Source organism: Osmia bicornis, chromosome 8 (assembly GCF_907164935.1).
Source record: "Osmia bicornis bicornis chromosome 8, iOsmBic2.1, whole genome shotgun sequence".
NCBI lineage: Eukaryota > Metazoa > Arthropoda > Insecta > Hymenoptera > Megachilidae > Osmia > Osmia bicornis.
This window is the reverse complement of record NC_060223.1, coordinates 5,164,299-5,179,804: the sequence shown is the minus strand read 5'-3', so window position 1 is coordinate 5,179,804 and position 15,506 is coordinate 5,164,299. Positions and strand designations below refer to the sequence as shown.

General features: G+C 39.5%; 3 protein-coding genes across 4 annotated transcripts in view; all 3 read left to right on the top strand.

Moving 5' to 3' along the window:
• The first annotated feature begins 590 nt into the window (after nucleotides 1-590).
• On the top strand, nucleotides 591-5,267 carry LOC114880213 (transcription elongation factor SPT5). 2 transcript variants are annotated; one of them, XM_029195982.2, is made up of 11 exons: nucleotides 591-948; nucleotides 1,129-1,211; nucleotides 1,286-1,541; nucleotides 1,612-1,844; nucleotides 1,916-2,414; nucleotides 2,487-2,838; nucleotides 2,920-3,506; nucleotides 3,575-3,939; nucleotides 4,018-4,419; nucleotides 4,521-4,660; nucleotides 4,727-5,267. In XM_029195982.2, the coding sequence occupies exons 1-11, from the start codon at nucleotides 725-727 to the stop codon at nucleotides 4,967-4,969; spliced, it is 3,384 nt and encodes a 1,127-aa protein (XP_029051815.1). In that variant the 5' UTR covers nucleotides 591-724; the 3' UTR covers nucleotides 4,970-5,267. The 2 variants fall into 2 exon arrangements, with proteins under 2 accessions (XP_029051815.1, XP_029051814.1); XM_029195981.2 differs by having other exon boundaries at nucleotides 592-948; nucleotides 4,485-4,660.
• A 1,792-nt stretch (nucleotides 5,268-7,059) lies between these two features.
• Nucleotides 7,060-9,463, top strand: LOC114880214. The gene is made up of 9 exons (XM_046286673.1): nucleotides 7,060-7,069; nucleotides 7,603-7,762; nucleotides 7,832-8,003; nucleotides 8,161-8,242; nucleotides 8,318-8,431; nucleotides 8,515-8,674; nucleotides 8,963-9,178; nucleotides 9,249-9,318; nucleotides 9,398-9,463. Exons 1-9 carry the CDS (start codon nucleotides 7,060-7,062, stop codon nucleotides 9,461-9,463), a joined length of 1,050 nt encoding a protein of 349 aa, XP_046142629.1.
• A 539-nt stretch (nucleotides 9,464-10,002) lies between these two features.
• The window catches only part of LOC114877101 (tyrosine-protein kinase transmembrane receptor Ror), a 226,489-nt gene continuing 220,985 nt past the window's right edge, over nucleotides 10,003-15,506 (top strand). Inside the window, exon 1 of the mRNA XM_046286693.1 lies at nucleotides 10,003-10,820. Coding sequence (XP_046142649.1) covers nucleotides 10,751-10,820 — 70 coding nt within the window. The 5' untranslated portion in view covers nucleotides 10,003-10,750. The remainder of the gene's footprint in view (nucleotides 10,821-15,506) is intronic.

Below are 15,506 nucleotides of genomic sequence, written 5' to 3'. Positions count from 1 at the left end.
GGTGAATCAATGAAATTCCGCGTCGATAAAATAGTCCACGTTGATCGAAAATTAGGCCAAACAGAAACTGATTTAAGTGCCATCTCAGTTATTGCATCCAACTACATAATTAAACAATACTGACCATGCATTCATTATTATTAATTTTCTTTCCGTAAAATTATATTTGCAATGTGGTACACTTCAGAATCTCATAGTTCTTGAAAAAAATATAACAGCGATTAATAGAAAAAAAAGCATTTTCTTCTTTCTGGAGGCTTGTATAGTGCACCGATGACAAGATGTCCCCTGAGAAAGGCAGATTTACGGCCTTCTCATAGGACATCTTGTCATCGGTGCACAGTACATCCCCTGGGTGCTCGTTTTGCTCTATCCGACCCAAAGAATGTTAATCCAGTGCTTATTTGGACATAAGATTCGCAGAAATGTTTATATTACGAATAAATTAACGCAGGTGAGTCCGATCCGCCATTTTCCTGACTGTGTGGGGATAAGAAGAGCACGCCTTTACCTACAGTGGGAATCATCCGACACACGATCTGCATTACCATCACCCCACATTACCGCAGATCAGAAGGGCGCGTAGGTAGCGTTTACGTTTCCAGTGTATTGGTTTTTTCGTTCCGTGCTTCGAACGAATTAAGCCCCGTTGGCCTAACCAAACTTTTCTGTTTGTTGTTTGATCGTTTGCATGTACGAAGGCACAGTTTAATTTTTGCTGAAAATGTCGGATTCGGAGGTGAGCAATTTGTCCGACAATGAAAGCGATCGAGCAGGTGGAGGCAGCGAGAGCGATCAGGAGGAAAATCGCTCCGTAAAATCTGCAGCTGGCAGCGATGCTGGCAGCGTTGGCGAAAGATCTCGCAGCGTTTCCCGTAGCAGAAGTCCGTCTAGATCTAGATCCAGGAGTCCGTCTAGATCACGATCACGTTCTAGATCACCTTCTGGGTAAGTAACATCTATTGGGCAAAATATTAAAAATCATGCTTGGAACTCACTGACATACTTATTGTTAGATCTGGATCTGCTTTTTATTCCATATTAATCATTAATTTTTATACAGACGTATATTTTTTTATTCAAGTAACAACGTTTATTAGGAATTACTACAATTTATTAAATCTTTAGGTCTGAGGATGGTAGAGGGGACGAGGCAGAGGAAGCAAGATCCGGGGATGAAGAGCTTGCAGAAGCTGAAGAAGAGCCTGAAGGTAAAACAAAAACATTGTAGCATTATATAATGTGGACATTTCTGTATAATAATGTATTATACATCTTTCTATAGGAGAAGATTTGGATGCAAGCAGTGAATACGATGAGGAGGAGGAGGAGGAAGACGATGACAGACCTCGGAAGAGGAAGAAAAAAGAGAAATACCGTGATTTCATTATAGAAGAGGCTGAAGTAGACGACGAAGTCGAGGATGAAGACGAATGGGAAGAAGGTGCCCAAGAAATTGGTATTGTCGGAAACGAGGTGGATGAATTGGGTCCTACTGCCAGAGAAATCGAAGGCAGACGTAGAGGCACCAACCTTTGGGAGTAAATATCTATAAATCAAAACAACCTTACGATTCTTTATTCATAAACTAATAATTGTAATCTTTTCCAGTTCTCAAAAGGAAGATGAAATAGAAGAATACTTGAGAAAGAAGTATGCCGACGAGTCGGTGGCTAGTCGGCACTTTGGAGATGGCGGCGAAGAGATGAGCGACGAAATTACTCAGCAAACATTGCTACCAGGTGTAAAAGACCCAAACCTGTGGATGGTGAAATGCCGCATCGGAGAGGAGAAAGCTACAGTACTTTTGCTAATGAGAAAATTCATAACGTATCAATTTTCAAGTACGAAAATCTATCACTATATCATTCTTCATTAACCATTGTATTTCTAATCGTATGATTTTATTTATTAGATGAACCACTTCAAATAAAATCCGTCGTTGCACCAGAGGGAGTAAAGGGTTACATTTACATAGAAGCTTACAAGCAACCGCACGTAAAAGCTTCTATTGAAAACGTGGGAAATTTGAGAATGGGAATATGGAAGCAACAAATGGTACCAATAAAAGAAATGACCGATGTCTTGCGCGTCGTTAAAGAGCAGACAGGCTTGAAGGCAAAACAATGGGTTAGACTGAAGAGAGGAATTTATAAAGACGACATTGCTCAGGTTGACTACGTTGATTTAGCACAAAACCAGGTTCACTTGAAACTGTTGCCCAGAATCGACTACACTAGACCGCGTGGAGCATTGAGGACGGCTCAGAGTGAATCCGAAGCCTTGAAACGTAAAAAGAAACGAAGACCACCGGCGAAACCGTTCGATCCGGAAGCGATTCGAGCAATTGGAGGAGAAGTAACCAGCGACGGTGATTTCTTGATTTTCGAAGGGAACAGATACAGTAGAAAAGGGTGCGTTTCGTAATGAATCATTCAATTCATTAAATGTATCCAGTTTTCTTAATGAAACATTGTTTGCTGCAGATTTTTGTACAAAAATTTTACGACAAGCGCGATTATCGCCGAGGGTGTGAAACCAACTCTGTCTGAACTGGAGAGGTTTGAAGAGGCACCGGAAGGTGTCGAGTTAGACATAACCGGAGGCCCAGGAACTGGAGGTGCTGGGAATAAAGAGGATGCAGCGGTCACTCATTCCTTTAGCACAGGGGATAACGTCGAGGTGTGCGAGGGTGAATTAATAAACTTGCAAGGAAAGATCGTGTCTATAGATGGGAACATGATAATGGTGATGCCGAAACACGAGGAGCTCAAAGAAGCATTGGAGTTCCAAGCTTCAGAGTTGAGGAAATATTTCACCATGGGTGATCACGTTAAGGTAGAAACAAAGGAACACAAAACAAATATACAAAACCTCTTCTGATATAAAATTCATAGACTAATACAAATAATTGCTTAGGTGGTAGCAGGAAGATACGAAGGCGACACTGGTTTAATAGTCCGAGTAGAACAAAACCGCGTGGTTTTATTTTCTGACTTATCCATGCACGAGCTCGAGGTCCTTCCAAGGGATTTACAACTCTGCTCGGACATGGCAACCGGTGTGGACAGCTTAGGTCAATTCCAATGGGGCGATTTAGTTCAATTAGACGCGCAAACAGTAGGGGTAATCGTTCGTTTAGAGCGCGAGAACTTCCACGTGCTCTCAATGCACGGGAAGGTGATCGAGGCTAGGCCCCAGGGTCTCACGAAACGTCGCGAAAACAGAAACGCGGTGGCGTTAGATTCTCAGCAAAATACTATACAAAAGAAAGATATCGTCAAGGTTGTCGATGGACCGCACGCTGGAAGAGGAGGCGAGATCAAACACCTGTACAGAAGCTTTGCTTTCTTGCACTCGAGGATGTTCGTCGACAACGGTGGAATATTCGTTTGTAAGACGAGGCACTTGCAACTGTCTGGTGGGAATAAGTCCAATATATCGTCCATGTCACCGGTGGCAGGATTTATGTCGCCTAGAATCACATCTCCAATGCATCCTAGCGGGTTAGTAATATTCTAACTTATTTCTGTTATTAATAATCATTGTATTTTAATAAAGATCATTTTCACAGTGGTGGTTTTGGAAGAGGAGGAGGCGGCGGAGGTGGAGGAAGAGGCAGAGGCCGCGGGGGTGGAGCCAGACGCGACAGAGAACTCATAGGAACCACCATCAAAATAACAGGAGGACCGTACAAAGGAAACGTCGGCATAGTGAAAGACGCTACAGAAACAACTGCCCGAGTGGAGTTGCATTCCACTTGTCAAACCATCTCCGTGGACAGGTCTCACATTGCGAACGTCGGCGTTCCAACGAAGGACGGTGGTTTCAGCAGTTACAACAGGACACCTGCGTACGGCGTGGGTGGTCAGACACCGATGTACGCCAGAGATGGGTCCAAGACACCCATGCATGGTTCTCAGACGCCTATGTACGAAAGTGAGTATGCAAAACCAAATATCAAAAATCAAAGTACTGACACACGCCTTCGGACATTAATTCTGAACATTTCTGTAGATGGTTCCCGTACTCCTCATTATGGTTCAATGACTCCATCGCACGATGGCTCTCGTACACCAGGACAGTCAGGTGCCTGGGATCCAGCAGTGACCAATACCCCTGCAAGAACGAACGACTTCGACGGTTACAGTATGGAAGAAGGTGGATCTCCTGGCTACGCGCCAGGTTATCCACCAACCGGTGGGCCATTCACGCCCCAGACACCTGGTACCATGTACGGTTCGGAGCAAAGCTTCAGCTCGTATCAGCCGAGTCCTAGTCCAGCGGGAAGCGCTACCGCGAGTCCTAGTCCGGCAGGATACGTCGCTACTCCCTCGCCAAGTGGTACCGGATACACTACCAGTCCCCATGGAGCCTTTGCTACGCCCTCACCGATGGGTTACAGTCCTATGACACCCGGTAAGCGTTCTGTCCGGTCGTTTTCACGGTTGCGTTCTGCATGTTTCTTACGTTGTTCGGTGAAGGAGTTGCAGGCAGTCCATATAATCCACAAACACCAGGTGCAGGTCTCGACACTGGCGTGGGTGCTGGGATCGTGGGAGGAACCGAGTGGCACACCACGGACATCGAGGTTCGGATCCGGGACTCTCATCAGGATCCTGCTCTTGCTGGTCAACAGGGTGTTATTCGAGGAATATCCGTGAGTATTTTTCCTCGAAGCTTCTGTAGAAATGATTGAATTTTCATCAACATATTTTGCTAACAGGGAGGCATGTGCGCCGTGTTCCTACCGGTGGAAGACAGGGTCGTGAACCTGGTCTGCGAGGAACTGGAACCGGTGGTACCATCTCGCGGGGACCGAGTGAAAGTAATCATCGGCGAGGACAGAGAAGCGGTCGGCACGTTGCTGTCTATAGATAATCAAGAAGGCGTCGTGAAGCTGAACAAGGACGAAGTGAAGATGTTGCACCTGCGATTCCTGTGTAAAATGAAACCATCGAACTCGTAATTCTCCATTCCAAAGCAGCCTTTGGTACTTGAAAATGAATTCACGAAGACGATGTTAGAGGTCGAAGGATTTCTACTCTCTTTGTCATGTTCGAAAGTAGCACACCAGTTATGTAAAATAAGTACACCTTATTGTAAAGATTCTGTAATCCTTTTCATCGTGACAGGGACGATTTAGATCTTCCAAAAAATGCTTTTACAAAACTAGAAGCGTTTTGTACGAAATGTTTCGTCGGATGTAAAGTTGGAGTTTAATGTAAACACTGTAAGAATTTAAAAGAAATGATAATTCATATTAAGCGTATACGTTCATTTATAATTCGTCGATTGATCGTTCGCGATAATTGTGAAATTAGTCGCGTAACAAACGAGAGAAAGTTGCGACGAGATGATTAGGGAACACTCAAGGAATCGGTACAAATTTTCCAGAATTCTAAAAGGAAAAGTGCTGATCGGAATTCACCGATTGGAGTATGAAATCATGCTTCCTATGGTTTCTTACGGTATTTGTAGCAGCTACTCTGGTTAAGATAGAAAGGTACTCTCTCCTAAATACATTGACATCAACATTAAATTATATAATTTTGAGGCAATTAGAATAATTTATTTCTTTAAATAATTTTATAATTCTATTTGACTATTCTTGTTAGAGCGATGGCTGCCAATACTTTTAAACACGAACAAAACATAGGCACGGTATTATTTGAGAAAAGTGATGCTGCTAAACAGTGCTGGACTACGGAGGAGTTTATTATTTTGAACAGTCGACGGATGTTTCAAGATTTGTTACCAAAGGTATACTTGTATCGAGTTTATTCTGTTAATTAGGAAACATCTAACTTTATTGGAAGTGTAGTAATTATCCGACTATAGAACTGAAGTAGGAGATACTTCTGTAGGAGGATCGAATCGATCATTAGTACAGTGTCCTTAATGAACTTTCAAAATTAATTTTCTCGATAACGAAGCCTCGTATCAATGAACTTTATTCCATGTTTTTTATTCATTCTTCCATGATGAATCAATTCATATCCCATTTTACCATATCATTACAGCCACACTCTGCATATGCTGAAATGAAGGTGCCATCACGCCCTCTTTCACCCATTCATGATCAGGGTATTATTGTAACACGAAGACTATTCATATTTAATTTCAAATTCAAATGACCATTAATTATGATTATTACAGGCTTTTTTCTTTTGAATTTTTTCAGGCTGATAATATCAATTTCTTCCTAAGACGCATATGGTGCGTCATCGATTGGATTTCTAATTTACTTAATATTTTGATATTCCAAGGTAAAATCTATGTATATTTTTTCATTTTTTATTTATCTATTTATTTATCTTTCCAAATATCCCTTATTCCTTACGAAAAATATAAAAATCAATAAACATTTGTTTCATCCCCCGTCATCGATTGTCCGTGGAAAAAACTTTTCTGATCACGTATCCCTCGTCACTGTTCCCCGCAGGTGAAAGTTCTAAATTATGAGAACGATCGGTACATAGCTCTGCTGATGGATTACTTTCACATTTGCCTGGAAAGCGTGCGGAAGCTGTCACTGGGAAAAACGAAGCACCTGATGCTGAAAGCTCTGGCAGACACGATGGGCGGCTACTTGCAAGTTTACATACTACCTCTCACCAGACACTCCTATTACGCGGGTAACATAAAGTATCGAAACGCGAGGAAGCTGTTCGAGCTCCACGACCAGCTGAAGCTTTTCCTGAGGAGCAACGGTGCCGGATGGCTGAAGCCTTCGAGAGAGATCAGACACGCGAAAATTCCCTCGATCGTGATCACACCGCCGAGAACGTCCGTTGCGTGCCACGGGATTATTACTTACCCCGCGTGTAAGAACATCGTTGTGTACTATAAAATATTCAGTCGGAACAGTCGATTGTTCGATGAAGATTGCGCCAATCGAGCTTTCCGAGAAATCGGTCCCGTTCGTTGACCGTGGAAACCGCGCAGACGAGTTTCTAGATTCTCCGTATATTTAGGAAAATTTCTTCTTTTATTTTTTTAATTAGATACTAAGATATTAAATTAGATATTTAAATTAGATACATATGTTTGAGAATAATGGTCAAAGGTACGGTCAAATTACGATTAGTCAAGATCAGGAACGATCAAATCCCTTCCTGTGGCAGTTTTTATTTATTTATATTTATTCACTCCAAAAAAGAATAATGTCGCTTTTCAAGCATGCTTTAACTCTATATAAAGTATAGGATTGAATTAGAATTGTGGCTCTCTTCATGGTCCGCCGTTTAGGGGCTTTCTTTATGATGCGCTGTATTGGGACGCTCTCCCTGGTCCGCCGTTTTTTGGATCAGAAGGCTGTTGCGATCTCGATGCTAACAACCCGATTTCACGGTCAATGGATTTAAATTTAACTTAACCGAACCGCGTACTGTGAACGTTCTCAATTGGAACAATAAATTTTCAATTGGTTTAAGAGATATTGACCGATGTTTGACCGTACTGTGACCGCTAGAGTGAAGCTGCCTTGAAAGACAATTCTAAAGTTATCATCAATTTAAAATTTTTAAGCTTACCACCTTCTTATTTTCATAATAGAACAATTTTTTAAATTAAACTTGGAATTTTAATTCTTTCTCGCAGCTTCAATCACTCACAACAAACGAGAACTTAAGCGTTTTGCTTTCGCGAAGAAGAAGAAGAGGTTCTCGAAGCACAAATTGCATAAAGATGAATCTGTAAGAAACGAAGAATCAATTATCGTTCCTCTTCCTTTTCTAGACGACGACGTCGAACCAAATAGGTATCAATCTCTAAAATCATTCTTCCTTCATCAACTAACAAAACGATATTAAATAATAATTCTATTTAGCATCGCGTTGCCGTTTAAGAGCCAGAGTTTGCAGTCCCTGTACAACGAACGATCGGCTTTCGTGTTGGTGAAATATTACGTAGCTAGTGTGAAATGCATCGTCTCGAAATCTAGTTCGAAAACGGAATTGAAGAGCTTCAATCAAGAACTTTACAGTTGGCTGCAGCAATCCGTACGTTGTGAGTCGCTGTGACCGAAAGTGGCATTTCAAATTCAATTTATAATAATAATAATTCCCAAAAGATCATCACAGCCATTTGCTAAGAACCATAAAAACCCATTCGAAATCCTATAAAAATTCATTCTGACGATTTCGAACGTTCTTTCAGGTGCAACGACACCTTGACGACGACAAATGGTACCCTGCGTTCGGCGGTGTTCTGAGGGTGATCTCCACCCTGGAGGAGTCTGGTATCTTTTTCATCCCTTTATCTCATCGCTCGATTTTCCAACCCCTTCCATTGATCCATCGTTTTTTCTTGTCAGGAGTGGGAACCGGTCCCGCGAACTGGAGAAAAAGCGGAGCCTATCAGATGATGCCCAAAATAGGCGCGCCATCGGCCGCGGATCCCGAGGAAGGCGTGCGACCGCTCTACAAAGGTGAAGGAGAAAGCGTTGCTCCACCTTTGGTGCAACGAATTTTTCAGCTTTCTAATGTCGTCGGGATTTCTTGCTGAATTTAGACGACGAGGCGGGTATCGCGTTGGGGACGACCGAATTGATATCGATTGCCACGGTGAGCGCGTTGCTGGTGTGGTTGCTGGTCGGTCTGAGCGTCGTCTGCTACAGATTCCTCAGGAAACACTCGGACGAATGTGGTTCCAGCGAGCCGCAGGATCCTCCGTACGTTTTCCTCTACTCCCTCGATGCTGGTTTATGAAAATCACTTTCCATTAGTATGCAGAGTGTCCCCTGGAACTGGGGGGAGGGTTTTGGAGCAGGGGATGGAATAGGATGTTGCGAGGGAAAATTGAATTATTTTAGATTGTACTTCTGGTAGTGGTATCGGGATAAATATAAAAGTCACTTTAAGGACATACTTTTAACTAGAATTATTTCTAGAGGGGGTCTCTTGGAAATTTGAAAATTTAAAAATTCAGAATAACATTTTCTTTCTTTTCACCTAATCAGGGTTGCTGTTCTGTATGAAAATAAGGAATACTGCGAGGCTGACACATGCATGTCCGGAGTGGCACGTAAAGGGTTGCTGGATAAGTTCAAAGAGTATTGGAAAGGCAAGTTTGGTAAATGTCAGGATCGTTGTGTGGACGAGGAACGTTGTTTAGCAGCAATCAGTTATAGTAGCAAAGATACGGTTGAAGTTAGTAACAGTAGCAGAGGATATCAGTGAGTATAAATCTGTCCCCAATTACTCCTTAAAATTAAAGTAATATAATTAGACATTATTTTTCTGCAGAAAGAAAAGGTTCGCTAAGTCCGTTTTAGCAACTCTATCAAATTACCCCAAGGAACGTCCACATATTAAAGTATGTACCTATAATTATGAAGTTACTATGTTAATATATATAATGAATAATTTTAAACTAATTTCAATTTTAATTACAGAATGTCTGTTATAGCTCCGATGGCTCGTTAACCACGAACACCGAGAGTCCAGTTAAGTCCAGATAACAAAGGCTATAGTATACAATTTATCTTTTAATATCAGTATCTTTTTTAGTATGTACGATATAATAAATGCAATCAATTATAATAATAAATGTCCATCTCATTATATTAAATATAATATCAATTTTGAAGTGGACATTTTGAAAAAAATTATTAACTTTTATTATTTTTTTTTTTAGGACAAAAATAATTCCCTGAAACGTTTGCAATATTTCTCTAAAAAGAGCATGAGCTCATACTTGGAAATAGCTTTTTCCTTCGGTCGGTACACCGGCAGCATTACCAAAAGTGGTGCATGCGGCGTGCAGGAGTTTTAATTTTATTACACCTGTGCGTCGACAAGAAGGCAGCATGCAGCCGATTGCACTTTATTATGCCGTTCGCGTACGTGTCGACTGCATTCAATGATTGCACGTTCCTAGAGTTGGAGAGCCACGCGCAGCAACTTGTTGCAATCGAGCCGCGAAGCCGAATCCCTTGGTTTATCAGAGGTCCTGGTACGCATGCGCCATCTGTGATCGCTGGCGCGCCGACCGCGGCAAGCAGAGGGGTCAGTGTCGTGCGAATCCTTCGCGAGTACGGATGTGCTACGGTGTTCTCCTGATTCGTTTCGCTCGTACATCATCGACGGTGTTTAAAAACGATAGATTTTTATATATTTAATACAAAAACAGTGAACTTTACTAATCGTTCTAGCATTTGTGTCCGATAAAATTCATTGACAAACGGTTCGGAAAGATACATTTCATTCGAGGATCTCTACTTTAATCGAGCACGTCTCTGGTATCGTTAACAAATAATAATCGTGATTCGATACGGCAGTGATACGAAAATCGAGCGTGATAAAGAAAAGGGTGCGAATGACGTTTTGGCGCGAATTAACGTTCCACCGTTTCGTGTTCCGTGCAAACGCGAACTGGAACGTTCCGCCGGTTTAAAAACTGTTCAAAAAGTGTCGCGTGTGAAGTTGACCGTGTCGAACAATCTGGCATTTATTAACGGTTTATTCGAGTCGTTTCTTCAATCTCCGTTTCGTTTACCGTGAATTCTAGACGCGTAAATAAATCAAGTCGGGGTTAACTTTGTTTAACGACCAACGGGAAAATTCGATTGTGAGGTTAGGTAGAAGAGTGCGGGGATGTGACGCGTTTTCGATTTGAATCGCGTATCGATACGCGCCGGGACTCGCTTCGATTGTCGAACGATGTGTACTGCGGATAGACTCTCAAGTGGCATTTCGTGCGACCGTAATTGACTGCGTGCTGCGGAGTTCTCCTCTTTAAGGACACGATGGGACGTCGAAATTGCGGAAAACTGTACTTGCTGTTCATCCTGCTACTTCTCACAGCTGTATTAAAAGGTAAGTGAAATATTTTCCATCACTTTTATGAATTATTTGCATGAACAAATAAGTTATAACAATATTGAGATACGTCTTGATGACACCGGAGTCTTCTACCTTGATACTAACGTAGGTTATCGTTTATACGAGAAGAATTAAGTAAAATTCATGATCGAAACTTTATTATTATTACAATAAAGTTGTCATTAACGTTGAACATATAATTTTATTGGAAGACTCTGTTGTTTCGATAGACAATGAAACTCGGAGCTATTTCAATTGTTTGCGTTACGCCATATTGGAATTCGAATTAGTGACCGTAGAATTTTATCAGAAATTTTTATTTGATAAATATTATGGAATATTGATAATTTTCTCAAACAATGGTAAAATTTTGAAAAGTTCTTACAAAATATTGCTCTGTTGGTGTTATTTTTATCGTTAAATGAACAGAGATGTTCACAATAAAGAAGATATATTTTCTTTATGTAAATATAAGGGTACGCGTGACTTGCTCACGGTGATTGTGCCCTTTTTTTATGGGCGAACGTAAAAGGTTATGTTTACATTGAAACGGTGATACATGAAAAGAAACGACGGAAGTAGCAGGGAAAGGAATCCAAAACACATATTTATACAGATTGCAGTTGTGTCGAGGGCAACACAATGCCATCCGAGTTTCATTGTTTTGAAGCCATTCTGAATACTATTCATGTGTAGTTTCTATTATTATTATTATTCTTACGCATCTAACATAGGCATTAGAATTGAGAGCATTTAAAAGAAGATTTTAATGCCTAATATAATATTGTACGCCTTTTAAAAAATTGAATCTATTTTATATACCCAAATATAAATAATATATCTAATTTAAAGGATTATTTTGCTAAAAATGCCATGCAAACCTTGTACTATTATTTAAAATCTTGAATAAATTTTATTATTCAGAATTATTATTTTAAACAATTTTCTTAACAATACATGAGACTATTTGTATAAGTTCTACAATTTTCTTGAAAAATAACCTAACAACTACATCTTTTAAAAGGTGTACAATATTAAAAAAACAAAATGTTTAATAATATCTGAATTGTTTAAATTTAATTTCACACTCTATATATCATATTATTTTGATTTTTTAAATTCTACTCTAATTATTGATCGGATTCAATCGTTTGAGAGTTGAAAATGAGTAAAAGGAACTATTTTTTCAATAAAACGCTTTTGGCCAAATCGAATACGAGGGGCACGCATATCTAAATAGTCGAACGATAAAAAATAGACGGTTGTATTTACGTTTCCTGGAAAATAAATATCGAGCGGTGTCTCGTTTTTCACGGGGGGTGAAAAAGGAACGAAGGAAAGAGAGCAAAGCTTGCGCCGAAATTCGAATGGAAAAATCGTCGACGCGAGGTTCATTTCGTTCTGTCCGTCGAATCCCATTCCAGAGTCCGATCTCATTCTGGACACGCGTGATCCGGATTAGGAACGTCCAGTTTCCCGTTTTCAGATTACCCGATTCGTTTTGTCGCATGCAAAAATCGAAATCGAAGATGAAGGATAAAGGTATGAGATTCGAGCGCGCGATAGTTCGATTTTCCCTATTTTTCTACGACTATCGAGCTTGTTGCTTTCCTTTCTGTTATTTTTAACACGTCGAATGCTATGGAGGTCACCGGAAATTACACATGCCTGAATAATTAAAAGAAAACGATAGAAAATCATCATTTTAAATAATATTGCATTATTTGTATTGCTATTGTACAAATAATGTAAAATAGCAAACAGAAAGCTTGAAATTTGAAATTTTTAAATTATTCCTATTCTTAATAATTAGATTTTCAATTAGAACACTGCAAATGCTTAATTTCGCTATGGCAGTCAACGTGTTTCAAAGTGTTAAAAAATGAAATTATATATAAAAAATAATATACACTCACTAGGTTAACATATACTGTTATTGATCTCTGTACAACGATTAACCCTTCTCCTAAAAAAGAGTCTATAGCCTCTATAGCTTCGCTATACCTAACGATCGCTCATTTTCTATAAAAGATATTCATGAAAGCTTTGTGCCAATCTTTAAGCTTTAATTTGATATATCATACGTGGTATTTTGCAATATTTCTATAGAAATTAATCGTTCTTTGGCGGCGGACCATGGAGAGAGTCCCAAAACGACGAACCATGGAGAAAGCCAAAAAAAATAAGATATAATTATCTTTCTGTTCCGAATAGAATTATAATTTATATTATATCTTCTATTTTTTTAGCAAAAAGGTTAATTATTATATAGGAATCAATAATCTTGTTACCTTAATCGATCAAATATTCGCGTCTTGACTTCAGCAATAAAGTGCTTCACAATATTACAATTTTTTTTTTTAAATTTTCAAGTAAATGGAACTCGTATATGCAATGAAATACGAGCACTACTCTCTTTCGACTTACATTCCGCTTTATAAACATTCAACAAGTGGCAAAGGGTCCATTGACTCGGCGGAAACTTTGTCGAGTGTTCCTTTTAAAATCGATCGAACTGCATAAGTATTCCCCGGTCGGCTCGACAATCAGACCGAACTTTGCTGTTTAGTTTGCCGAATGAAACGACGCGGTTTCCGTTAGCGAAAATCGTTTGGAAATTCAAACGGCTGCTCCTTTCGTCCGATAGGTTCACGAATTTTTCCACCATTACTTCTACGAACTTCCGACGTTAATCCGTTCTCGAGATTGTAGGGTGAACTCTGTTTACCTTCGCGGAACGATATTCAATTCGATGTTTCTGTGCTCTGCTTCTTCAATAAGAATCCGGTTTGATAATCCGGCTTAACGTTTTTCGGATTGAAGAATCATTTTTCGCTCGTTCAATCATTGATCTGTGATTGTTGAAAGTGATATAAGCTAGAAGTTATATTTTTGTCTTTTGAGAGTATTTCTTCGCATTAGGTACCAATATTATTAATTATAAAATTCTGATTCTATCGCTAAAAATTGTTCGCCGTAACATGCCCCCGGGCGCAAGAATACTAATAACAGGAATAATCCTTCAAAAAATAAATCTCCAATAAAAAAAACCCCCGCAGCAATCAACCGTTTAAATGAAGCGCACGAATAAACATTGATGTTTAATCTTTCTCTTTTTTTTTTAAATTTGTTCCACGTACTAAACGATTCGAGAGAAAGCTTTGAATTTTATCGCGCTCACATTTTACGGTAACTTTACAAAATAAATATCAATTCCTCTTTAACGAACGAAGGACAGGTTTACAGTAGGGAGGATTGGAAAAATACCCTGTAAATCCGCTATAAAATGTGAATTTTCGTCCTATTGAAACGTTCAAACACTCGAAATACGACCTTTTCCATCGTCGGTTCAGTTAAACGGGCGCGAGGTTCATAAAAATTTGAATGCAATTCGCTAGCGAGCGTAGCGCGATTTTCAGCGACGTATTTTCCTTTCCTTTTTTTTTCCCTGAAAATTCTACGGTTTATTTTTGTAAAAGGGGGAAAAGGGGAGAGAGAGAGGAGGGAGATTGATCGGAGCGTTTGTATTTATTACTCGTTTGTCGCTTCGCTATTCTAATTTCGAGTGTAACCCGACACCAGCTGCCCCGTAATTACGAACATTTAAAAGCCTCCACCGACGTGTACTTTAGTTTGTAAACAATTTCAAACGCTACCAGGTCCCGTGTGCCGAATTAATGGGCTCACTTTTAATTACCACTTCGTCCAACCCCGTTTAATTATTCCCAACGATTATGCGCGCGTTTTTATTCCGAGAAAGCGTGCTTTCAAACGAAATTAGTTTTCGCGTTTTTCAGTCTCGTCAAAGATTTTCCGATGTGATTTTTAGTGAAATCATTTTCTACTCCCTTTGGATACCTTTGGCATATCCATTGAAACTAATAAATTATTAGAATAATTTATTTTTTATTGTAAAAGAATATTTGAAATGTTATTTTATTTGAACTTTACTTTGGGGGGCATAAAATTGTTGCCGAGTAGAATCCAAAAATAATAACTTTATGCTCAGAGATTCAAGCATTCAAAAGTTCTGCGTTTTAATTATATTTTAAGAGGTTACTTTGACGCCATTTTGATTTCTACTCATAATTCCTCCAATGAGCGGAGTCACGTGGACGGCCATTTTGACGGGAAGTCAAATGTCTTTATCTACACTTGTCTCGATCATCGAACTTACTTAATTCAAGGGAAAGAAAATGTACTTAGAAATACTTTGAAAATATTCAAATTAGAAAATATATAACCTAACCAACCTCATCAATCAACATTTATAATTGCTCTATAATTAAAATCAACTATTTGATTTTCCCACCGGAATGACTGGGCTCACGTGATCTATTTCGAAGCAACGACTCCGCTGATTGGTCTAATTACAAATCGAAATCAATATGGCGTCAACATTAAAAACGCTTAACTTTACATGAATATAACCTGAGCTTGAACCTGGTATTTTTGGATTCCTCTCGTCAAATACTATCAGAAAATATAATGAAAAGTCAATAATTTTGTGTCTCTCAAAGTGAAGTTCAGGGACTATCGAGAAAGTAGAAATTGCGATCTGACGACAAATGCAGAAACTGTTTTCATGTATCAATCCATCCTACCCATTCGTATGTCATGGAACGCAGGTAATAGATTTTATTCTCCGCGTATCAAAGTTGAATATTTCTCACGATTGGC

Coding starts and splice junctions, on each gene's coding strand:
- LOC114880213 (XM_029195981.2), top strand. CDS start 725: ATGTCGGATTCGGAGGTGAGCAATTTGTCCGACAATGAAAGCGATCGA. Junction 1,212..1,285: donor AGCTGAAGAAGAGCCTGAAG/GTAAAACAAAAA, acceptor ATCTTTCTATAG/GAGAAGATTTGGATGCAAGC. Junction 3,940..4,017: donor TCAGACGCCTATGTACGAAA/GTGAGTATGCAA, acceptor ACATTTCTGTAG/ATGGTTCCCGTACTCCTCAT.
- LOC114880214 (XM_046286673.1), top strand. Junction 7,763..7,831: donor GACGACGTCGAACCAAATAG/GTATCAATCTCT, acceptor AATTCTATTTAG/CATCGCGTTGCCGTTTAAGA. Junction 8,432..8,514: donor CGTGCGACCGCTCTACAAAG/GTGAAGGAGAAA, acceptor TGCTGAATTTAG/ACGACGAGGCGGGTATCGCG.